Below are 26,916 nucleotides of genomic sequence, written 5' to 3' on the forward strand. Positions count from 1 at the left end.
TACAAAATGTACTTCGGTAAACGCTTTTATACACCCCAATGAAGAGGGTGGTAAAAGGTTATTTTCATGCAACGTGTTTTGCCATTTTTATTTCACGTGCAGCCGTGAAAAAGGTTCGTTATTTTCCGTGTTTCGTGAAATCGGTAAAAAGACCAGTGTACAAGACTTTTTTTTTGTTCGTTCATCGTGAAATGGCAATTTTATTTCGCGTTCTTCCGTGCAAATACCCCCCTTTACGCCCCTCAATGAAGTTACAAAAAGAAGCATTCAATTCTTAAATATCAAAATACCACATTTCCAATTTACTAAATCAACAACCTCATGTACTCATATTACCTTAAATTATGATAGAGCGAAGCAGTCTTCAGCTTTTCAGAAAGCTCAAACTTGTGTATTGTTTAGTTTGGTAAACTATGAGCCTCTTGTTTGTTGTGTAAATTAGTGCGCATGTCAAAAACCAGTTTCCGTTTGTAAATAAACAACTTTTTGTAACCACGAGTGTCTACGCAGTGGTTCACGTAAGTAGGATAAACGACACAATGTATAATTGTTGATAAAAAAAATCAAATAGTTGCGTACTAATTAATATTACTTCTCACATAATTTTGATAAGATGGTATTAACTGTCACAAGATTTGAAGGTATGTAATATTGTCAAGGTGAACTTTGGACCCCATATACATGATACAATTTGCTATTGTTAAAAAATATCAGTGGTACCAGCGGGATTCGAACCTTCTACATAAAGCCGTCGGCGGTCTAGACTATCCGTCTCAGCCAATGGATAACTCCCCTAACTCAACCAGGTAGACTAGTACCTTTAAATATCCTGAAGTTGAACAACATTGTATTTTATAACATCATCACGTTTAACCTTTAGTTAACGTTTTAGCTTGTATAACTAATTTTGACCTACATGTACATGTATAGCTGTACAATGGAGGATAATGGAATGTAACCAGACTGTCAAAATTTAAAATCAATACTACATGTATGTATCTATACTTTTAAACGAGAAGACCTCATTTTGTGTGTCGCTTCTCTTCCTTTCACAATAAATTAATCATCATGCCTCTGTGTTCTATATAGGTTACATGCATAGTCGCATTTGTCATTCATTCTTATGATTATTCAGATGGAGTTATTTTTGGAGAAAAACGACAAAAAAGGAGTCCAGATATTGATTCCGTCATCAGACTGACTTTTAGTCATAGATAAGACTTCCAGTTTGAAACATGCACAAGTACAACCAATCATATGATAGAAAACAAAAATGAAAAATAAATAAGCCAATCCGAGCTTTCTACATATCATGTTGTCTAGATCGCAAAAACCACAACTATTATACCTCCTTATAGAGGACAATTATTTTTCACATTTATCTACATGTAAACTACGATTATACTACTTTAATATATGGAGACTCTCTGTATTCTGTCTACTGTTTTCTTTGAAATGTTTACTATTTAAGGGGTCTTACCAGTTGCATATATATATATATATTAAAATAAGTAAAACAGGTGGAAACAAAAATATGTCCATAGTTCACGGATGCCACATCGGCACAATATTTACTAAGTTTGAGTTGATTGGACTTCATTAAAAACTACCTCGACCAAAAACCTTAACCTGCAGCAGGACAGATGGATGGACGAACGAACGCACAGATTAGAAAATATAATCAGCGCCCATAGATGGGGCATAAAATTCATTGTTGAAAATAAAAGTAGTGAGTTGGCAAAAATAAAAGTAGGGTAGAGATAAGAGGACCTTTTTTTGACGTCGTGGTCGGGTGATTTTAAGCTCGGGATTTGGGGATTGATCCTTACGGGATCTGGGAATATATTTTTCGATTTCTAGATTTCGGGGTATGAATTTCTTCATCAGGACCCCTCCGACCACCCCTCAAATTAGCCTAAGTCAGTCTTAGTCATTTATACAAGATTCATATCCTACCATTGTCATGTAAATAAGGCTCCCAAAAGAAAAAGCACTGATGGATTGTCCTAGAAGCATATTTTATTAGACTAATAATGGTCTATATATAATTATAAGCAGTTACATTTATTTCATGTTTAAAGTGGTGCAAATTTTTAATTTAATTTGACTTTTACCAAAAGATGCATTGTAGCAAAGGAGAAGAATAATTGTGATCTGAGGCTAGAAACACAAAAATAAATGAATTTAACAGAAAGGAAACAAATATCGGACTTTGGAAAAAGGGAGAGGGCTTTTGATACATTTGTACCTTTTATGAAATTCTCCATGCATATATATATATCTTTTACAAAAAATCATCCTATAGCAGTTCACAAGCTGTATATGCCCGCGAAATGCAGGTGTGTTCTAGTAGTAGTATAATTTTCAAAATTATCATTATTATTCATGGATTACCCTATTTAGTTGGGTTAGTTTTCATCATACATTTCTAATCAATTTTCCAGAATTCAAAATTATTCCAGATTTAAATAATTCCTTGTTACTATAAAAACAGCCAAGTAATCACATAATCAAAACCCCATCAGGAGGCTCACCAGTTGATGGATTGTTTATCCACCAGGAGGCTCACCAGTTGATGGATTGTTTATTTGTTTATTTTAACAGAAGATGGCTGAAGTACAACCTTCCATACCAGTTTCCATGGTTACAGATCAAAACAGAAGAGTTCAGCTTGTTGACTCTGTAAAGAAAGCCTTGTTTGTTATAGGATCACCACTTCTCATATTTATAGCATTCAGGAATTCAGTTGTATGGTGAGTTTGTTTGTTATAAAAAGAAAATGTAGGATTACCACTTCTCATATTAATAGGTTTCAGAAATTCAGTTGTCAATGATTGTATGGTGAGTATGTTTGTTATATAGGATCACCAATTCTCATATTTATAGCATTCTTCAGAAATTCAGTTGTATGGTGAGTATGTTTCTAAAAGGATCACCACTTCTCATAGTTATAGCATTCAGAAATTCTGTTGTATGGTGAGTATGTTTGTTATATAGGATCACCACTTCTCATATTTATAGCATTCAGAAATTCTGTTGTATGGTGAGTATGTTTGTTATATAGGATCACCAATTCTCATATTTATAGCATTCTTCAGAAATTCAGTTGTATGGTGAGTATGTTTCTTATAGGATCACCACTTCTCATAGTTATAGCATTCAGAAATTCTGTTGTATGGTGAGTATGTTTGTTATATAGGATCACCACTTCTCATATTTATAGCATTCAGAAATTCTGTTGTATGGTGAGTATGTTTGTTATATAGGATCACCAATTCTCATATTTATAGCATTCTTCAGAAATTCAGTTGTATGGTGAGTATGTTTCTTATAGGATCACCACTTCTCATATTTATAGCATTCAGAAATTCTGTTGTATGGTGAGTATGTTTGTTATATAGGATCACCACTTCTCATATTTATAGCATTCTTCAGAAATTCAGTTGTATGATGAGTATGTTTGTTATATAGGATCACCACTTCTCATATTTATAGCATTCAGAAATTCTGTTGTATGGCGAGTACATCCACTTCATTAATTGGAACTTTTGTGAAGAATTGGTCTCATTAACAATCATACCTCATCTTCTTTTAAATTCTATAATTGGACAACAAACACAATGCAGTCATGGCAGTGATATATAAAAAAAGTCATTCAATAAGTAGTCGTAGCTGAGTAAATACTGCATCCAGGCTTCAGCTGGCCCCTAAACAAAACGGTGCACTAATTGACAGTGAAAATGGACATCACACTAAACTCTGAAACATTTAAATGAACTAAAATTAAAAAAAAAAGTATTACAAGATAAACAAAGTCAAAGGCTCCTGACAAGGCCTTGTTTGTTATAAGACAAGTGTATTGAGTAGTATTCAAAATCAAATTCACGTTCTTAACAGATTATTAGGATTGGCTATCAAAGGCATATACAAACCTACCCCACCCCCCTTTTTCTCAATCAAAAAACAAACAAAACAACCAAAAAACAAACAAACTGTAGGAAGCAATAATGAAAGTAATATTTCAGTTTCCACATACAGACATTTGAATTATATAGTTTCAAATGAGCTAGACACTTCCTACAACATGTACAATGTACCGTAGTTAGTAGATACATGTATATAACCTGAAGATACATGTTTATATGTTAGTATAAGTCATCAGATTATCAGGGTTATACATGGAATCATTTATAACAGTTATGAAATCATGTCTTCAAATCTATTGATTTAGTATATATATACTATATACAGATGCATAATCTATCAACAATACATGTAGCAAACAGGATAGAAAGAACAATACAGACAAATGACAGAGAGAGGTCCAGTTATGAAAAGAAAAATCTGAATAAATATATTTTATTGTACATTTTTTCATTAAGAGCCTCAAATTTATGTATTTTATGAGGTTGATGACATGAGATCTCCAAGACGTTATCATATTGAACATTTTCAAAGGAGATTATATTGAAAAATTTAAACTGAGATTTCTTTGAACATTTATAACACACATATTTAATAGAGTTTACATGGAATAGAATGTTATAATGATACTGCATAACCATTACAAGGCAATAGACATCACAACCTGGAGATTCAGTATGGAATAGAATGTTATAATGTTACTGTTTAACCATTACAAGGCAATAGACATCACAACCTGGAGATTCAGTATGGAATAGAATGTTATAATGTTACCATATAACAATTACAAGGCAATAGACATCACAACCTGGAGATTCAAACTGATTCTTTTCCTTTTATATGATAAATTTATAAAGCGTTACTGGTGGAGAACTAGTATAAATATTGTCAAGTCTCTCCTGATTAACTGTCAATATCTTACCATATTTAGGCATACTCAACAATTCTGGGGAGCATCAGGGAATTTCTGGCAGAATCTATGGGACAGTGTATATGACTTGTTTGGAAGGAATGATCTGGCAGTAGGCGTTATAGGTAAGATCTTACTGTTTTGGAAGGAATGATCTGGCAGTAGGCGTTATAGGTAAGATCTTACTGTTTTAGAAGGAATAATCTGGCAGTAGGCGTTATAGGTAAGATCTTACTGTTTTGAAAGGAATGATCTGGCAGTAGGCGTTATAGGTAAGATCTTACTGTTTTGGAAGGAATGATCTGGCAGTAGGCGTTTTAGGTAAGATCTTACTGTTTTGGAAGGAATGATCTGGCAGTAGGCGTTATAGGTAAGATCTTACTGTTTTGGAAGGAATGATCTGACAGTAGGCGTTATAGGTAAGATCTTACTGTTTTGGAAGGAATGATCTGGCAGTAGGCGTTATAGGTAAGATCTTACTGTTTTGGAAGGAATGATCTGGCAGTAGGCGTTATTGGTAAGATCTTACTGTTTTGGAAGGAATGATCTGGCAGTAGGCGTTATAGGTAAGATCTTACTGTTTTGGAAGGAATGATCTGGCAGTAGGCGTTATAGGTAAGATCTTACTGTTTTGGAAGGAATGATCTGGCAGTAGGCGTTATAGGTAAGATCTTACTGTTTTGGAAGGAATGATCTGGCAGTAGGCGTTATAGGTAAGATCTTACTGTTTTGGAAGGAATGATCTGGCAGTAGGCGTTATAGGTAAGATCTTACTGTTTTGGAAGGAATGATCTGGCAGTAGGCGTTATAGGTAAGATCTTACTGTTTTGGAAGGAATGATCTGGCAGTAGGCGTTATAGGTAAGATCTTACTGTTTTGGAAGGAATGATCTGGCAGTAGGCGTTATAGGTAAGATCTTACTGTTCTCTCACTAAGACCAATCATATATGTTAAAAAAATGTTTGCTAGGCATATAAGAAACGGACACAATTGGACACATTTGGGATTCAATCAAAGGAACTCTCTATAATCCCACCTAAATAAGGGTTAAGATAAGTCCCTCATAATTAAGTTTTCAATTGATATATTTTTTTTCATGGAAACAAATTGTTAGGGACATAGAAAAGACTTGCGTTTGTTCATTTGTCAATTTGTGCATCTGTCTGTCCAGTCTTGTCAGTGATGTCACATGTACAATTCTTGCCAGAGCGGATCAATTATTTGTCAAAGAATTATGTCCCTGAAGATATTGTTTATATGGAATATTGCATCGATTATAAAAGCTCTCATTGTCAGAATTTTATGAAACTTATATCATAGGTTGAAATCTGCAATGTCTAATCCCGCTAACATGTTTAACCCTGCCACATTCTATATGTATGTGCCTGTCCCAAGTCAGGATCCTGTAATTCAGTGGTTGTCATTTGTTAATGTGTTATATATCTGTTTTTCGTTCATTTTTATACGCCTGTCAAAATTTTGTCAAAATTTTGACAGGACGTATTATGGTATACAAATGTCCAGTGTCCGTCCATCTGTCTGTCTGTCCGTGACATTCTGTCTGTCCAGCGTAAACATGTCCCACCGTAACTTGAGAAGACTTATCCAAATTTCATGAAACTTGATATAGTTGATTCCTATGATGGTCAAATGATCTGTATAGTTTTTGGGGAAAATAGGATTAAAACTTTTTGAGTTACGGCACTTTGTAACTAAAACAGGGGTGTATTTTTTTAAATGTCGCACCGTATCTCAAAAACGATTTTTGCTTATTGCTTAAAACTTAACTCACTTCTTAGTCATATTAATCTTAAGATCTGTATACTTTTTGGTGATGATTCAAAATTTCTATTTTGTGTTATTTAGTATTTTGTATAAAAAGGGGGAGTTTTTTTTTTACATGTAGCGCTGTATCTCAAAAATGGTTTATGACTATTGCTTAGAACTTTATTTGTTATATTAATCTAAAGATCTGTATACTTTTTGTTGATGGTTCAAAATTTTATTTTTGAGTTATTGAGTATTTTGTAAAAAAGGGGGAGTTTTTTTTTTTTACATGTCGCGCTGTATCTCAAAAACAATTTATGATTATTGCTTACAACTTTGCAGACTTCTTTGTTATATTAAGCTAAAGATCTGTATACCTTTTGGTTTTGATTTAAAATTTTATTATAGTGACATTTAGTGTTTTGATTATTGCATAAAACTGCCACACAAGACGTCGGGCGTATCATGCGCTCATGGCGCAGCTGTTTATTTATACATAGATTAGGCCGTTAGTTTTCTCGTTTGAATTGTTTTACATTGTCATTTTTTGGGCCTTTTATAGCTGACTATGCGGTATGGGCTTTTCTCATTGTTGAAGGCCTTACGGATTCGAACCCCCTCTTGAAATCAAATAGGCACTGTTAAAGTCAACGTCTTGTTCAAATTGTGACTGTTAAAGTCGAGTTCATGAGTCCAACGAACCCCCTTTTGAAATTCCTGGCTACGGGCCTGAAATTACATTGCATTTGCTTTAGGCCTTCATTTCTGTAAGGTATATTTATGAATTGTTTAAGATGTTTGTATTTTTTGTTATTGTCCATTTATACATAAAATTTGTGAAACGTTGGGGATTTCTGTTTGACTCTGTTTTTTTTATTGAATGTACATGTATTTATTATAATTATGCCCTTGCAGTAACTCTGTTTTTTTATTGAATGTACATGTATTTATTATAATTATACCCTGTACATGTATTTATTATAATTATGCCCTTGCAGTAATTTTCTTACACTTTAATATGCTGGTACCCTAAAAAAAATTGGTGAGTAAAAATAAATGATACAAAAAATATCCTTTAGTATACATGTAGTTAACAACTGAAATAAGAAAGATCCAAGGCATACATATTCGCGAAGATTTATATTCTTAAACTTGTCAAAATTGCGGAAATAAATTGCTCATGAAAATGAATTGGTTTACAGTAACTATTTATTGTTTTATATTGATCATTACATTCTATACATCCTATCCTTGAACATTTCCAGTAATTTATCGATGTAATATATGCTCAGAATTTCAAGGAACAAATTGATGTAACACTTGTCTAGAACATTTCATAACTTTTGCAAGGTGTAGGAATCTAACATTTGCTCTAAAAATTGTAAATTATGTCATTGTTAAAGTCATCTCAATTTAAAGATTGGAGTTATCTTCCTTTGTCTAGAATTACTGTTTAATCAAATACAACCAATGCAATTTTTAGCTCACCTGGCCCGAAGGGCCAAGTGAGCTTTTCCAATCACTTTGCGTCCGTCGTCCGTCGTCGTCCGTCGTCGTTGTTAACTTTTACAAAAATCTTCTCCTCTGAAACTACTGGGCCAAATTTAATTAAACTTGGCCACAATCATCATTGGGGTATCTAGTTTAAAAAATGTGTGGCGTGACCCCGCCAACCAACCAAGATGGCTGCCATGGCTAAAAATAGAACATAGGGGGAAAATGCAGTTTTTGGCTTATAACTCAAAAACCAAAGCATTTAGAGCAAATCTGACAATGGATAAAATTAATTATCAGGTCAAGATCTATCTGCCCTGAAATTTTCAGACAAATCGGACAGACTGTTGTTGGGTTGCTGCCCCTGAATTAGTAATTTTAAGGAAATTTTGCAGATTTTGGTTATTATCTTGAACAGGGTTTCCCCTGGGTCAATTATTTTTTTCGCCACCTCTTTCGCCAAAACAATATGTTTTTCGCCACTTTATTATTTTTTTCGCCAAGTAACATAAATATATTTTTCCTGTTGTGCCCTTCTGTACTAAGAAGTAATTTTTACAACAAAACAAAAGCTATTATCACATGAAATTGATCCCTCATTTCATGTGTAGTCATTACATTGAAGCGTTACTCTCATTCGAGGGGTTGTTCCCAGCCTTTTGGATAGATTTTTTCATAACGGCAGTTTTCTTTTCTTGACTATCGTAAATGAAAAAGTTGAGACGTACAACTATGCTTGAAACACGTGCATGTGTCACTCAAACGACTTTATTAAAGTCAAAGGATAAAAGGATTAAAGTTTTAAATCTGAGATTTTTCTTGCTTTTGAACAATTTTCGTCACAACAACAGCTTTCTTTTCAAAACTATCTTTAAAGGGAGGGATGTCAAAAGTTTGCTTCATACACGTGCGTCGCAAAGATGTAAATAAATTCTGTATGTGACATTTATAGCGGAAGCCATTTGACCATATCCTTTTGTGAAACAATTCAATCAACACCTTTATTAATTAGTCCTTTGTTGTCGATAGCTATAAAATGCAATCAGCTGATTATTGATTTTCTGTCTAAATCTTAATGAGGTCAAGGTGAATTCCGAGTATTGTCTGATCGGGTAAAGTCCGAGAAACTCGAAAAAAAGTAAATAAACAAGATGGAGGAAAATAAATCGGTTTATATATTTCTTTCGCCAAATTCTTTCGCAAATGACGAATTTTTATCGCCACAATTATTATTTTTTCGCAAATTGCGAAAATGGCGACCGCCAGCGGAAACCCTGATCTTGAATATTATTATAGATAGAGATAAACTGTAAACAGCAATAATGTTTAGCAAAATAAGATCTACAAATAAGTCAACATGACCAAAATTGTCAATTGATCCCTTAAGGAGTTATTGCTGTTTATAGTCAATTGTTAACAATTTTCATAAATTTTTGTAAATTTTTAGGAAATATTTTCCACTGTAATTACTGGGCCAAGTTCATTATAGATAGAGATAATTGTAGCAACAAGAATGTTCAGTAAAGAAAGATCTGCAAACACATCACCATCACCAAAACACAATTTTGTCATGAATTTATCTGTGTCCATTGTTAATATGCACCTAGACCAAGGTGAGAGGCTCTTAAGAGCCTCTAGTTAATTTTACTTCCCACTGATAATTTGAAGCAATCTTTACCATTCAGTGCTTACAAGCACTTTACTTTACTGTTATTATTTCAGGAACAATTCTATTCACTAATGCCGTATTTGGGGCACCAATGCTTTATTACTGTTATTATTTCAGGAACAATTCTATTCACTAATGCCGTTATTTGGGGCACCAATGCTATATTACTTTTATTATTTCAGGAACAATTCTATTCACTAATGCCGTTATTTGGGGCACCAATGCTATATTACTGTTATTATTTCATGAACAATTCTATTCACTACTGCCGTTATTTGGGGCACCAATGCTTTATTACTGTTTATTATTTCAGGAACAATTCTATTTACTGATGCTTATATATGGGGCGCCAATGCTTTATTTCTGTTATTATTTCAGGAACAATGCTATTCCATGGGGTGCCAATGATTTTTTACTGTTTATTATTTCAATTATTTCAGGAACAATTCTATTCACTAATGCAGTAATATGGGGTGCCAATGCTTTTCTACTGATCTTAGACGCCACAGGGAAACCTGGTTTTCTGTTAAAGTATAAAGTTCAGGAAGACAAAAATGTACCAGTAAGTGTAAATACTCATACTCATAACCCAACCCTAACCCTATGGTTCGAGTACACAGTTATTTTGTTGTGCATTTGTTTTAGACAATAAATGAAAATTAAAAAAATCCCACTTGTGCTTTCTCAATAATATGTTTACAGTGTGTTGTACTAATTTTGGGACAAACTATATCAAAATTATAGAAAACATCTTTAGCGCTTACTCAAAATATTGACATATTCTGTTAAGGGTTCTTGTAATCTTTTGTCAGCTTCTGAAGTGCTTATTGTTATCTTTTTCAGCTAGACAAAATCACTACTTTACTTTAAAATTCATGACCCAAAATTGTATACAGTGTAATTTCACCCCCTACTTGCTTTTTGAGGCATAAAACATGGAAAAATAGATTTGAAAATGGTATAATCAAAATTGGCAAGTAACACACTGTCCACACTAGGGACTATATTCCTGGACAATGAAAATCAAAGGATGATAACTGTGTATTTGAGCCTATACCCATGGTTTTCTTGATGACAGCAATTTGTTTTTGTTATTTTAAAAACGTTACAAATGATAATCAATTTATTGGGTAACACTTATTAAAACTTATATATGATAAACATTGTATTGGGTTTCACTTATTAAACCTTATATGATAAACATTTTATTGGGTAACACTTATTTAACCTTAATTTATATAATTAATAAATTTTTCATTAGGCCGAGAAAAAAAAGATCGATGTTTCCGGTAACCCGACCGACCCTGCTTTTTAGCCCCCGACCCTAACTTTTTTATTGGATCTTCAAAAAAAAAAAAAAAATAATTGTATCAACCGACCCCGTTTTTGACACAGGCTTCTGATAGATGACATAATATTTTTTCTCTCTTGCTTCTACTTGCATAGAAAGCCAGTAAAACATTTTATTAATGTCAAAAGGTATTCCAAATAGGTTAAAATCCAAGAAATTTGCACAGCAGGTGCTTCAAAAACATTGCAAATGGCACACTTCCGGTTTTTGAAACTAATTACGGATCCGGACTTGGAAAAACCATGATAATTTTCCGGATTTCATTTACGATGTCAAAAAAAAAAAAAAAAAAAAAAAAAGAATTCCGACCTACCGACCCTATTTTTCAAAATGATGTTACCGGAAACACATATCTTTTTTTTTAGGCCTTAGGTAACACTTTTTAAACCTTAGATATGATAAACATTTTATTGGGTAACACTTATTTAACCTTATATAATTAATCAATTTTTGATTGGGTAACACTTTTTAATTCATTAATTCATCTTTATTTCCTCTTCATATAGATTACAAGAACATATAAACCCAGCAATGAATAACCCAAGTAATCACCATGTTATTCAGATTTGAAAAAAATCAACTGGAATTTTAGCCTCCAATCTAGATATTTTTAATTGACATTTTATTGATGTTTATGCTGTTAACTTTGATAGTCAAACTACATGTTTCCTATTTATACGCTCCTTTATAGGACATGTTATGGTGTACCCTAGTCCCCCCTTCCATCCATCTGTCCATCTGTCATCAACATGTCAGAAAATAACTCAAAAATGCTTTATCCAATTTGCATGAATTTTGGTGAAGAATTTATATCTATTGACATGAGCTCCCTTTCAAATTTTAGAAATTTTAGATTTTACATTTCCGAGTTATGGGGTTATGCCCTATATGATTTAAATTGTAATGGATAAATATAACACATAAATCACAAAAAATGTTCAGCAAAGCAAACTATTAAAAAGTCAAATTTTGCCAATATTGTAAGGTGCAGGGAGTCCTACATGTCAGATGGTACTTTATGTACCGTTGAATCCTTACCAGGGTTACTTCCCTGGATTTGTTGTGAATTGTTAGCGAACCCTTACAAATAGTAACGTATATCCTGAACTTTTATAAATATAGCCTAATGAAAATAAACAACAGATTAATTCCGGTAAGTATACTGAATGGAACCCTTAACCTAACAATAGAGTACAACACAAGGGACGTTTTATTGGAACCCAGGGGTTAAGAAATTTTGTTATAGCTCACTAGCCCAGGGCTAATTGGTTGCAAGATTTTACTAGCCCTGTTGGAAGAACTACTTGCTTAACAAAACTGACCTGCTAGCCTTAGTATGCCTTACAATTTCATAGTTTGCTGCAATAACAATGAATTCTATAAACTTAACATTTTTTATCTATTGACGGCTTTGTAAAGTAGATCTTTGCAAATTGGATATTCAAAACTTATATCAGCAAAAAATATTCCATTAGCATATATATTCAATAAATCGATAATTGAATATTCACTGAAAATTCTGATATAATGAGTTGACCAAATCGGAGGATGATACAAGTCTTGACCCCTGCTATACGTAGGTATGTAAAAGGATTGGAGGGGGTTTTATCAGATACAATAGCATCATCACAGTTGTGTAAAAGAATTATCAGCACATGTTTCAAATTTATATCTGACAAAAGTCAGGTTTCTGCTGTCAAAAGGGATTCACATTTATATTGCAATAAATTAATCAGAAGGAGGTAAAATCAGGTTGCATAAGCAATGTACAATACCGCCCCTGTATTGACACATCGATATTGAAAGTACGCGATTGGTTCTATTTTAAAACTTGTACAAAATCAGTTCAAACTCTGGGAATCCCGGATGACGTCTGATTGGATAAGATAGAAAAGTGTTGAGGGGATTTCCCCCTTTCAATTTTAGAAACGCCAAGACTGTTTTGTTACTAGTCCGTCGGGCATTTTGGGTTACAAGTTTTGGTTGCCCGAGGTCAAAATGTTGTAGTCCCGGGGGTCGGGCTAGTGGATTTCTTAACCCCTGGAACTGTGACTTAACCTTACTTCAAAATTAGATATATGACTGTTCACCTATTTGCCTTTTAGTACTTAAGTTCCATGATTCAATAGTAATTACTAATATATGAAAATATGATTTCCAGTGTGGCCCTAGCCCTTGTTCAGGGCCAAGAGTCCAAAGGGACAGTATTACGTTGTCACTTTTAATGCTGCTCCTCACCATCGATAGATGCCCTGTGATAAACACCACATATTGATTTGGTACTTGCATCTGTATCAAGAATTAATGTTTTGGAGAAGTCAGGATGATTGAGGACTGTGGTACTGACTAACTTGACTTTCAGCTTTTCAAAAGCTGCCTGACTTACATTTGTTCATTGTCGTGTCTCGACCCTTTTCATTCATTTGGTGTAGGCTCTTATCTGTATCGGAAATAATATTTTGTACCGGCGATAATAGCTACACAAACCTTAGAAGGATCTGTGCTCTGTTACATTCTTGGGGACTTGCTATTTGTTTATACACTTAATTTTGATCGGGGTCGGTGGCAACACCCTATTCTGGAACAACACGTCTGAGATAGGTTACCTTCTTAGCCAACAAATAACACTTTTTAGGTTTGAGTTTAAGCCCTGCGACTTGTAACTTCTCAAAAATCTTGCGAAAAGTATATATCATTTCATCAAAAGTACCCTGCCATAACATTCTTCATTAGCCGCTAAAAAAATGGCGTTTGACAGACCAAATGGCATACAGTGAAACTGAAAGAGACCCATCTGTGTGGCAAAGGCTGTTTTAGGGCGATCTGATTGCTCTACCTCAACCTGCCAATATACAGAACATAAATCCAAAGTAGAAAACCACTTGTTTCCTGACAACTGTTCAAAAGAATCATCAACATAATTATTCGTGATGAAGGATATGCATCTTTGATAGTACGTGCATTTAACCGTCTATAGTCTACTAAAAACCTAGTGATCCCATACTTCTTTCTAACCATGCAAACATATCCCAGAGGACCATGGTTCTTCCTAAGGCTCAACTATTTATCTTATCAACATCTCGTTAATATGTTGATCTTCTTTCTTCCTAAGACCTATTGGGGTACGCAGTTGTTGCTGCTTCATTGGCCTTGCATCACCAGTGTCAATCCGGTGCTTTACAATATTTTTTTGTCCAAGATTAGAATCCAAAGCTGCAAAAAGATGCTTAAATTCCTAAAACAACTATGTGACCTTGTCATCAAGACTCTCACTAGACCTATCTACTTTTCCAACTCATTACTAAGATTACAATCCTTATCATTGTCTACCTGACTAACAACTTCTGATTCGCTGATATTTCATACCATAGTACCAACATTTAGTACTTGGACACTGTCATTATATTCAACAGCATTATCAGACATCACAAGGTCTTTCCTCACTTGGTTCAATAATGCCAGTAACCTTAAAAGCTGAATCATAGCTCAGAACTTCGCCCTGGATAACAACCTCTGATCATTGGACTATGCTAGTTGTTTCTTTATCTGTCACCCCATAAACGTCTTAGAACTCTCCCTGTAGTTTTTGTTGATCATCCCTTTCCATCACTGTATTGCCTAAATTAATTTTTAAACCTTTTATTGGCAGAAAATCTAGTCCAAGACTACCTTCCACTGACAAACCTGTTATAACAATTCAATGACCGTGTGAAAGCTTCCTAACTTAACGTCAAAAGAAAAAATTGCTTTACCAATGATTTATAAAAACTCTACATTACCTAATGTAACTTACTGATTGACCTGTCGTACACTTGGCCTATCACCTGACTTAAATTTCTCAAAAAGAGTATGCTACACCAAATTAACTGTAGCTCTTGATTAACAAGAAACTTGGTATGAATTTCATTTATGAATAACTCTACATAGTGCTCTGCTTCATTGTTAAGTGTATTTGAGCCGAGGAATAAAGATTTACGTTTCCATTTACCACTACGGTTGTTCATATGCCTGGCCGAAGGTCCTGGTGATCCTTGGTTGTTCAGCCTCATATTTCTAGTAGCATCACAATGTCTAGCCCTGTAACCGGGTTTTCAACAATTAATTCAAAGTAACTTCGACCTTTAAACTGGCCCAGGCATGTTGGCTTTATTCTTTAATTCATATAACTCTTTATGCATATTTGCCAATTGATTATTGAGAGCTGCATGCATGCCCTCAATTTTATCTGACAACCTATCATATGATAAGATTCTGACGCTCTAACCACCTTTTCATTATTGTCTTCAACTCCTAAATGGGCTTTCCCTATTTCAAATTGCTTTTTTGCCTTGTAAGCAGGCATAGGGTAATCGTAATCAGTAATCATAATCAGCTGTAATCGATTACATTTTGCAGTGTAATAATATGTAATCAGTAATCATGCCATTTCTGATTACAAGTAATTGTAATGTAATCGATTACATTGCAAAAAACAGGTGTAATCCTGATTACTTTTAGATTACTTTAAGATTACATTCATATGATTACTTGCTGATTACAAATCTTGTATATATATTAAAAATTGTTTTTGATAGAACGATGAAAATAAGAAAATGTAAAGCTTGAATAAAAAATCATGAAACTAGTATTCACAATGATGGGACCTTGTTTCATGTGATAAATTGTATCATCTATATAAAAAATTTATATAACCAAGTGTTTTATTTTGTTAACAGTTTACTAAAGGAAATTGCCTCTCCAATATTTCATTGTGAGATTTCACAAGAGCTCTTATGATACAAGAATATGCCTTGAAAGCATTTTTTTCCTTGATTGAAAGTTCTGATATTAACTCCAATTTTATGTAATTTTACCCAATACTTTAACATAACTACATTGCAATTAAAATACAGAAAATATTTAGTTCCAATTTGACTTTGATGGTCGACATAAATATATGAGCCCACTTAATTCAAAATGGAAGTTAAAACCAGATTTCATTTATTGACAATCATCAGTATAAACAAGTACATGTACAGTGTAAACATATGGCATAATATTACAAATAATATACATAGAAAACAGTAGGTGACGTCAGAAGTTTCATCAATACAAAATATCTTTTATTACAATAAAGTGTTGAGAAATGTATATACTTTCCTAAGTTACAAAGCTGTTTTGTGTTTTCACCTGACAATAATTCTATTAATTATTAATTAGATCAAGTTTTAAAAAATTTCAAACAAATAATAACAATCAACCATTTCTAACTTTATTGATATTGTTATTAAGACAATACATTTTAATACCCAAGCTCACCTATTGTTTGTAAAAAAAAATGGAAGTAGTGATTAACACCTGTAAAAACATTAATGGATGTGTCAATTATGTCCCAACAGACAATACAACTATACTTAATTAATTTTTCCTTATTTGTTCAGCTCTTTTGTTAATTAGGCAGTTGGTTAAAAATTTGTAGAAAAAAATGAAGTTATATCTTTTACATAGAGAAAGGACATGTACACTTGTCTATGGCTATTTTTATCAAATTGCACATGTTACACTGTACTTCATGTCTATGAATTCTTTTAACTAATTTTTGAATAAATTAAGGCTTTTAAAAAAATCACCAAAGTTAGCTTTTTTGTGAGGATAAAAAGTTATAAAAAAACCTCTGATATTGCAATATACAATGTAATCATAAGTAATCTAAAGTAATCATGATTACTTTACAGAAAAGTAATCTAATGTAATCGATTACATATGAAAAAGGGTGTAATTGTAATGTAATCGATTACATTTTATTAGCAAAGTAGTTGTAATTTAATCGATTACATTTTAAAGTAATCGACCCCATCCCTGCTTGTAAAACCTTTCTACCTCTACAGCTTAACAGATAGCGGAATTAAGGTCAGGGGGTGATGATTGTGTGAATGTCATATGCATGTCGTTAATAATCAATGAATCCAAGAAGTGTTCTTTAGCTAATGTTTCCTTAACTTCTCCTGGAGCAGTGGGGTACGCTCTATTCAACAGACGGCGTATCGTTTGACCTAACCCAGAAAGGGACTCTAAAGCCCTCTGCTTCCTTTCTTTCAATTGTCCCCTGTACAACTCTGACTGATTTGGGGGAGCAAATCCATCATCTAGTGATCAAACCAACTGGTCAGAATGAATTTTCTTGTCTTCTGATAAATCCCCCAAAACACATTGAGCCTGACCCTTAGGGAAGCCGCTAAGTATAAACTTTCTTTAGGTTATCCCAATCGTTAATATAGGAACATGCCTCATAATGTGACCATTAGTACTTCCAATCACCTGACCCATCGTATGTTGCACCTTAAAATCATTTTGCTTACTCATGGTTGTCCCTGGTTTGTTCCCCGGTGACTTCTAATAGGACAAATTGACCGGGGTTTCCTTTACAATTTGATTATCTTGAGGTTTCAACTGATTTGAGGCTCCAGCATCTTGGATGGCTTTGGTCTTGCACCAATATCTATTAGTACGGTGACCGAGTAATGAAAAGTCGCTTATTTAAGGAGTTTAATTGTCATTCGCACTATACGGCTATAAATCACAATATTGGTAGTACAAAGGTTAAAGTTAACATTTTGACTTGTCGTCAAAAAATCGTACGGTGCAATTTTCGTAAAATGGACTTTAAAGTACGTTAGTTTACTTGAACGAAAAATCGACTTAGAAAAGTTTTGAGGTCTACATTGTAAAAGAACATCCGTGTTATGATTTCTGTTGTTATATACATAGTTGTTACACCTTATTTTAACGATTTCAAATATGTTTCGCAAAATTAATCCGTTATTGAAGAGTGTATGTAAAAGATTACCACTACGAATATTTTGCATTTAATAGAGTATGTTTCAATTTAATTTCTTCTTTATTTTCTAAAGCAAAATGTAAGATAATTAACATTTATATGATATTTCATACCTTTATTAATCAATAATATTAAACGCATTTATCTCAGAAACATTACTTTAGCAATTCAAGCCAGATACGAGTTATAATGCTCATATGACGGAGCTATTTGAAGCTCATACACAGCCTCTTATAGATGCATATAAGCAATGGGGATGTGCTGTATCGCTTACATTTAAATACAAGGATGTTTTCCTTGAATCAGTAGACATTTTGCTTTTAAATGTTAGTGCAGAACGAGAGGGAAATGATCAATTCCTTGAGATCGTCATCCCAAATGTATCCTTATAATTTGTGTAACCAAACGTACCAATTACTGAAGGTGGATGCCAGTTTACATACTCGATATGCTTCAACTTTCTGAGAATTTTATAGATGGCTACTTTGCTACAAGACAGACTCCTGGACATTTTAACGGTACATGGACCGACATGGCAACATAAAAGACCGTTATAAAAGCCCTAGGGGATCAGGTGGCACTATAGGCATAACAAATCAAAAGTCCGCGCTTGTTAGATTGACCCTTTATACTAGACATTTCTAAGAATCCATTAGTCGTGTAATGTTAAAAAGGACTGGAATTGCTGCAAATAATGCAAATTTACAAGAGGAAACAAAACCAACAGCAATGAAAAGAGATGAAGAACATGTTACTGCCATTGTGAACTAGTTGAATGATCCATGACTGATCCGTTTGACATCTTCTCCATGTCTTATTACTATCTCTTCTAGAATGCATGCTAGCAGAGATATTCGATTTCTTTGCTCACAGCTGTAGATGAAGGCTTGAACATGTCTAAACATTGTATCACTAGTGCTCTTTCTTTAGATTCAGCCCTATCCAATATACCCTCATTTTCCAGTGGCAGTCCAAATTTCCCAGACTTTCATCCCAGATGACCTCTATTGTATCAACCAACGTATTGTGATTATTGTAAACTTCTTCGTCCTGAATATGCATGAAATATTTGCCACTGGACGTTTAACAACCAACAATCAATCAATCAATCTTCAGATCCAGTCAAGGAGTTTTTATAGTCTAATATCAAAGTCAAAACTAAAAACGTTTGAACACATGACCACACAAACATAGCTTAAATATAAATCGGGGGAAATACTTTAAGATCACATAAATCCATAACTTGTATTTGGACGTGCACTGATTTTGGCCAAATGTTGAGATGATGTTACCGTAGAACATGTTCTGTCACTCCCTGTAGGTCCCATTCGAATTTCCTTTTTTTCAAGATGACGGCACCATGAGAAAATCATGCAAGTCTGATTTGGTGAAGCAATAAGAATCTGAAGTCTCTTGTGCACTTTTCTTACCTTCCTTTGTACCATCTCTCTCAACTTACATTAGAGATGGTATGACATTGGTTCAATGTATTGATATTAAGCTTCCACCAAAGTGTATCAGATTATTGAGGGGAGAAGTATTCTTGACTGCAAAACTTTGAAATTTCCCCTATGATTCCACCTGATGTGAAATTGTCAAAGGCATTTATACTTACACTGTTAATGGCTGTCGTAACTTGTTTAGCACTCAATAGGAGACCTAGGTCGATACTCACTGCCTTAAACTTTGACACGAAGTTTAGAGAAATGGAAAAGAGCGGAAGAACAATCATACGGACTTCTAATACATATGTGATTGGTTTGTGTGTTCACTACTTTAAATATATGATACATTCAAGCGAGTTGTGATTGCAGATGGGGAACATAAGCAGTGTAAAGGATGGGCGGAGATTTTCACCTATTCACTAACTATGTGTCTTTTTTCCACAACAATATGTTAACTATTAACTGCTGTACATGCAGTTATCGGATGAGACACAACTTTGTCTCTGTTTTGAGTAGGTAAACACCCTGTTTACAAGATTTTGAAGGACACGCACGACTATTTCAGTGGTTTTTAGAGTTTCGGTAGTATTGACAAAGATAAACCCCCTGCTTGGGCATGCACGTTAATTTCAAAGCTTTATATTATTAAATCAGAAAACTCTCTTTAAAACTTGCCACCAGTTAAGATGTAAGTTTATTCGGGTCACCTCCCTGTGAGGCGGCAGTGAAACAGCATGTTTCACGTACTTCATTTCAAACTAAAAATGTGGACCGCATTACACATTGCTAATCCTCTATTCCGTCAATTTTACAATACGGTTGGTGAAAGTTATATGATTCATTACACCCCGTGTATTTTAAAGGGCATATGTCAGCAGATTTCATGCAGGATCTTTTGTTTTCATTGAAAGGAAAATCTCCATGTAAAAAAGTCAGGTGTTTGTTTACAACAAAACCCTACATGTCCGGAGCTTTGCTACTGTAAAGGGTCAGCATTATGTAGAAATTTTAAATCATGTTCCTTCACAGATGAACCAGACGATACTCCTGGTATAATTCTTTTGTGTGGATCTCTTTGATAAGATTATTGAATTGTAACTGTTTTCGAGGTATTGAGTGCTTTTTGGTTTAACCGTTTTAATGAATTATATGAATGAGATTAAGCAAAATACGCCTTCATTATAGCAGCCTTATTCAGGTAAAATAATAATATTTATCTTTTATTGCTGAGGTTGAATGTCAGCCGGCAAGGTAACTACTGTAACTTTAACAGAAATTGTGTAGAAAAGATCAAGTGTTTGAAAAACGTCAATTACAAGAATAAATCGATTTCCAAATTCATATTTTTTTACATTTTCGAGATAATTCATTGTTATTTGATTTGAAAACATGTCTGTATCTGGAATTTAACCTAAATTGGTGTATATATCTTAAAATTTTAAAAGTATGGAAGAAAAAAGGAAAACACAGAATTTGATCTTTGACCTTATTTCATGCAAAACTGTTACCACATTTCTTTTTGACGACATCGATATTATAAAAGTGCTAATTTTTCCGCATCCAATGATATATAATATAGCCATATAGTATGTTTGACGATTAAATATGAAAAAATATTGGGTCTGGTCACCGTACTATATATAATGTGGACCAACTGGGGTACTATGGATCGAGATTGTTTTGGCAACAGACGTTTGGTCATTAAGCTGTGCAGTAATAATCTCTGAGTCACTTGCAATTTGCGACCCGGGAATGGGTGAAGAATGTGAAGGACGACTATTTGACAAGGTGTCCTGAAGATATTTCTCAGGCCTAGAAAATTAGGCCGACACATGTGCAGCTTTATCCATATTTATAAAGAAAACTGATGATTGACTATATACTGACTGATATATTTAATTAACCAACTAATTTTACAGGGAACAAATCACACTGCTTCCACCGAATTTTGTAACATGCAGGGGGTCATACACGCCAGACGGTACTTTATGAACCTGTGAATCCGTACCAGGGTTACTTCCCTGGATTTGGTATGTAGTGTGGCTATACCTGACATATGGTTACGTGTATCCTGAACTTAACTTAAATTTAGATATAAAAGCCTAACGAGAATGAACAACAGATTACTTCTGGTAAGCGTACTAAATGGAACCCTTTGACAAACAATGGAGTACAACACAAGGGACATTGTATAGGTGGCTGAATATTACTTCAAAATTGGATATATGACTGTTCACTTACTTGCCTTCCAGTACATTTGTTCTTTGATTCAAACGATATATATGAAAGCATTGTTTTCAGTGCGTCCCTGTCCTTGTTCAGGGCCAAGGTGTCACTAGTGGAAAGATACAGTGTTACAATATCACCTTAATTATATACCACGAGACAATATGTCACCACCTTTTTCAGATAGTACAATTAGCTACTTCTTATTCAGAAATAGTAAATTACTTTTTCGTTTGTCTTCACTCTTCCGGCTTTGAAGATTGAACTGATAAACGCTGTGGGAAAGTCTACTTATATTCTAGGATAATCTCTTACCAAATTGCATATAATCTCTATACAGAAATTAATTTATTCCGTATTACTGCCTATGGTACTTTAATATCAAGCAATTGATTTTCAACAAGGAATGATTGAAACCAGTACCAAAAATTCGGAAATTGTTTTCAGTATTACAACTGTAATTAACATACGTCATTAACAATCGCAAGTAAAAGTAGAATTTGTTATGTGAACATTAACTGGATTTAAACAATTGCCCACTTCCTTACAGGTTTAATCTTAGAACTTCTTAACTATATTAAGGTAATGTAATGTATATTTATATGTTTTTCTGTATACCTTTGTTAATTTTAAGTGATACCAGAATAAAATGATATATGAAAGTAACTGATTAATTTTTGTCGCAATATTGTTAGTAGACTGTCATCCTTCATAGGAATAAATATTATCCTCCTTTTTGTTTTGAGCAAAAAAAAAGAAGATAGAGTGACTAGACTAAATGATCAATAGTACAAGGTCAACAAAATAGAGATTTTTGTCATAAAGTCTATTCTCGTCTACAATGTTGGAGAATGTCCTTTGTTCGATTGGCTCATAGACCAAGGTGAGGGACAAAGACTTTTTAGAGCCTCTAGTTGTGGGTTTCCTTGATTTTTTTTAATCAGAACTAAGAAGCAGATTATCAAAGACTTTCTAGAAAGTGCTTGCATTTTTGGTAGTTTTTTTTCCACAGTTGAGTATACAAAGCGTTCAAAGAAAGTCATACATGTGCTAGAATTTTTTATGTATTGACCAAAGGATATTGTAATTATTGAAGAAAGTGATTACAACTTTGAATCCCTTATAAGGCGTATGTTTTTGAGATGTAAAAAGAATGAAGTCATCTGTAAGACAAAAATAATTTTAGTTTAAAATATTCTTCAGTTAGAACAATAGACGGACATCTGACAGAGAATGTGTTAACAAAAATGTTATTCCTGTTACCATCATGTCCATACCTAGGATTTTATTAATCATAGTAATATATCTTATGTTTAGAACAAACAGACATTGGTCTTACGATGGACATAGATAACCTTCATGGTGGGCATTAATGTTTGTGCCACCATTTATCAGATCATGTCCAAGGCTTTCCTGTACATACATTATTGTAATTATTAATGAAAGCTTAAGAAGAATGTGAATGTCAGATTTTACACATTTAAAATGATCTTATCTGTTTTACAGGTTGATAGACAGAAGTTAAAGAAGGCTGTGAAAATTGTTTTGTTTAACGGATTTGTTGTTTCATTTCCAATGACATTGTTTGGATTTTATTTGATGAAATGGCGTGGGTGTATCGTCAGTGGTGAGATGCCTTCATTTGCATGGGTTCTGTTAGAGCTAACTGTGTTTAGTTTGGTGGAAGAAATTGGATTTTACTACTCTCACAGGTACAGTTAACAGGCAAATGATTCAAAGTTGATATACATAACTTCAAGTAGTTCTGGGAACATCATTAAGGTCTAAGACACAACACAGAGAACACCTATATATAATTTTAGAATATAGATGAAATATCTCCCACTAGTTTCTGTACCTTGAACCGAAACAATCTGGAATTGAGATTTCATTTAAGTTGGTAATGCCAAATATCTGGTGCATAGTCAGCCTAAATTGACAAATGTAAAATATTAAAAACAAGAAAACTAACAGCCTGATTTATGAACAAAATACTGAACTAAAACAAATATGATATACAGCAACAAACTGAATAACAGGTTCCTGACTTGTTTATATTTCAGAAAAAAAACACAGTATTTTGACTACACCTTTTATTATTCAGACATCAGCCCTTTCCCAGAAATTATTTGATCATTTTATATCACAGACTGAATCTTTAACAAGATTTAAATTTGTTTAACATTAACAATTACTGAACTGCCCAAGATTCAAATTTTAGCATTTAGATATTTACAGCCTGAGAATTGATGCATTTTTATTTCAGATTGATGCACCATCCCAGACTTTATAAGCACATTCACAAGCTACACCACGAATGGACAGCTCCAATAGGGATTATCTGTATCTATGCTCATCCTTTAGAGCATTGTATCAGTAATTTGATGCCTATTATGATGGGACCAATACTAATGGGGTCACACTTAGCTACAGCTTGGATGTGGTTCTTCGTTGCTCTGGTGTCAACGACTATATCACACAGTGGTTATCACTTCCCATTTCTCCCATCACCAGAGGCACATGATTTCCACCATCAGAAGTAAGTACTATATCTATCAGTGGTTCTCATTTCCCATTCCTCCCATCACCAGAGGGACATGATTTCCACCATCAAAAGTAAGTACTATCACAGTTTAAACTATGTCAGATTTTATTGGTCCCAACAATTAAGGAAGGAGGGGCGACAAAAAGGCCCAAATAATGTTTTTCTTGGTATTTGCACAACTTTAGTATAAGTAAATTAGAAATCTATGAAACTTAATCACAAGGGTATGACCACAAAAGGAAGGTTGAGATTGATTTTGGGAGTTTTGGTTCTTACAGTTTAGGAATTAGGGACAAAAAAAGTTCAACTTTAAACTTTATCTGATTTCATCAAAAAATAAATTATTGGGGTTCTTTTATATGCTGAATCTAAGTATTTAGATTCTTAATTTTTGGCCCTGTACTCAAATTGGACTACAGTATGGTCCAAAGGGTCCATACTTAAACTTTTAACAAAAAAATAAATTCTTGGGGTTCTTTGATAGGCTGTTTTTGAACATGTACTTAGATTTTTGTTTATGGGCCCAGTTTTCAAGTTGGTCCAAATAGGTGTTCAAAATTAAACTTTGTTTGATTTCAACAAAAATTGAATATATGGAGTTCTTTGATATGCTGAATTTAATCATGTATTTAGATTTTGAAGATGGACCATAAAAGGTAAATGCCCCAACTTTCCAGGGTTCGACCTCTGTGGTTGTATCAAGCTGCACCCTGCAGAGCATTTTATTTACATTGTCATTGTTGTTACAACATTTTTAAACAATTGTTTGAATTACATGCAACAATGAATCCTGAATGTGTGTTCTTAGATTTGTGCTATTAAAATAACGGTTATAAAGACATTTTTTTGTGTGTTTTTTTCTACTGCCAAAATTAGACATTTTCAGATATTGTCTCATCTAATGACTTGATTGTTTTATAGGTTTACCAACTGTTTTGGAGTTCTTGGTGTGCTTGATCGTCTCCATGGAACAGACAACAATTTCAGGGACAGTAAAGCCTACCAGAGACACATCATGTTACTGAGTCTCACTCCCCTGTCTCAACAGTACCCAGATACACCACCTAAACAATGTTTAGAGAAAACATCAGACAAAAAACATGAATAAAGGGTTTTAGCACAACAAGTATTTTTGTAAAACCACCTTTTTTAAAAGTGTTATGATTTATACTTTCTTCATCAGTTTATTTGTTACCCAAGTGTTATTGAAGAGCATACTGTATAATCTTAAACCTGTAGCCATTGTAAATTAATAGGTTGTTAAACCAGGTTTACTGTTGTGATTTGATGTGTGAAGGTAATATGATCTGATTTACAGCTTGGTTTTTTATGTCCATATGTAATTATTGTGAAGGTTATATGAACTGATTTACAGCTTGGTTTTTTATGTCCATATGTAATTATTGTGAAGGTTATTTGATCTGATTTACAGCTTGGTTTTTTATGTCCATATGTAATTATTCACCTAGTCAATTGGAGTAAGTACAATCATTTGTTACTTAATTCTTATAAAGTATTATGACTTTTTAGGCCAGCCTAAAGGTTTCAATTTGTTTTTTAATTTGCCTGAATTATTTTTGTTGAGATTAACACCCAATATAACTTATCTACTGACATGGAATTCCAGAACATATATTTTTTTTTATCAATATTCATTTTGCATTGTTTTTATGAGCTTAGAAATTACTATAGCAGACATTTTCTATGAATGAAAGATGAACTACTATAACTAGATTGATGGTGCTTCACCTTACAAACATCAAGATAAACTACTATAACTAGGTTGATGGTGCTTCACATTACAAACATCAAGGTATACCATGGTGCTCATGGTGTATGTTTCTTTTTCTTTGAATTATAATTTTTGATTTTTATTTTTGATTGTCCTGTTGGTTTACCAGTTATGTATCTCTTTTTATGAATTATATATAAACTTTATTTATGTTTATAAATTATGCCTTGAGTAGAATAAACGAATATTGAACTAAACAGGTCATTTAGTTTACTTAAAAGATAATTTGTTTTGTATAATTTACAAAAAAAAAATGTATGTAAGAAATTTTACAAAGATAAGCTGCATAGACCATGTAGACTCCACATTCGTTATGTTATCCAGAAGTATTATGTTTAACATATGTGTTTATATAAAGGGGGGGTTTAGATCTAAAAAAACATGTTTAACCCCCGCTGCATTGTTGCGCCTGTCCCAAGTCAGGAGCATCTAGTCTTTGTTAATCTTTTATGATTTTAAATTTTAGTTTCTTGAGTATGTTTTGGAGTTATGACGTCCATTATCACTGAACTGATAGATATTTTTGTTAATGGGCCAGTTGAAGCACGCCTCTATGTGAGGGAGTTTCTCCCTGTATTGAAGACCAGTCTGCTCATTGGTCGGATTTTTGTCTCTTTGACACATTATCCCTTTCCAATCTCAATTTTATCAATAACCATACAAAAAATAATGATTAGTAATTAGTTTTATTATCATTCAATTTAGGTATCTGTAAATGTTACAGATAAAAAATAAGAAGTGAATCTGATGAAGTGTACTTAAATACAGAAATAGTAATACCAGTGTCTGTTTATTCTTCTATGCTATAGTTTGGAATATCATATTATTTTGTACAGAATCATTTCTACTATTCTATAAGGATGTTAACTAGACTAGTGACTAGAGGTAGCTGTCAATAAAGTTAAGCAGCTGAAAGCATTTTTAGCATACTAGTTAAAAACATAATTATGATGATCAAGTCAAATAGTTTAGATTG

The 26,916-nt window shown here is 33.4% G+C and overlaps 1 protein-coding gene across 3 annotated transcripts; it reads left to right on the plus strand.

Moving 5' to 3' along the window:
• The first annotated feature begins 422 nt into the window (after nt 1–422).
• Nucleotides 423–25,275, plus strand: LOC143042892 (fatty acid hydroxylase domain-containing protein 2-like). 3 transcript variants are annotated; one of them, XM_076215397.1, is made up of 7 exons: nt 423–518; nt 2,605–2,753; nt 4,856–4,959; nt 10,205–10,326; nt 23,110–23,315; nt 23,870–24,142; nt 25,070–25,275. In XM_076215397.1, exons 2-7 carry the CDS (start codon nt 2,608–2,610, stop codon nt 25,254–25,256), a joined length of 1,038 nt encoding a protein of 345 aa, XP_076071512.1. In that variant the 5' UTR covers nt 423–518; nt 2,605–2,607; the 3' UTR covers nt 25,257–25,275. The 3 variants fall into 3 exon arrangements, with proteins under 3 accessions (XP_076071512.1, XP_076071513.1, XP_076071514.1); XM_076215398.1 differs by lacking the exon at nt 423–518 and adding an exon at nt 556–641; XM_076215399.1 differs by lacking the exons at nt 423–518; nt 2,605–2,753 and adding an exon at nt 3,320–3,380.
• Nucleotides 25,276–26,916: the final 1,641 nt, after the last annotated feature.

The sequence above is a fragment of the Mytilus galloprovincialis genome, chromosome 8 (assembly GCF_965363235.1).
Source record: "Mytilus galloprovincialis chromosome 8, xbMytGall1.hap1.1, whole genome shotgun sequence".
NCBI lineage: Eukaryota > Metazoa > Mollusca > Bivalvia > Mytilida > Mytilidae > Mytilus > Mytilus galloprovincialis.

Coding starts and splice junctions, on each gene's coding strand:
- LOC143042892 (XM_076215397.1), top strand. CDS start 2,608: ATGGCTGAAGTACAACCTTCCATACCAGTTTCCATGGTTACAGATCAA. Junction 10,327..23,109: donor AGGAAGACAAAAATGTACCA/GTAAGTGTAAAT, acceptor TCTGTTTTACAG/GTTGATAGACAGAAGTTAAA. Junction 24,143..25,069: donor CATGATTTCCACCATCAGAA/GTAAGTACTATA, acceptor ATTGTTTTATAG/GTTTACCAACTGTTTTGGAG.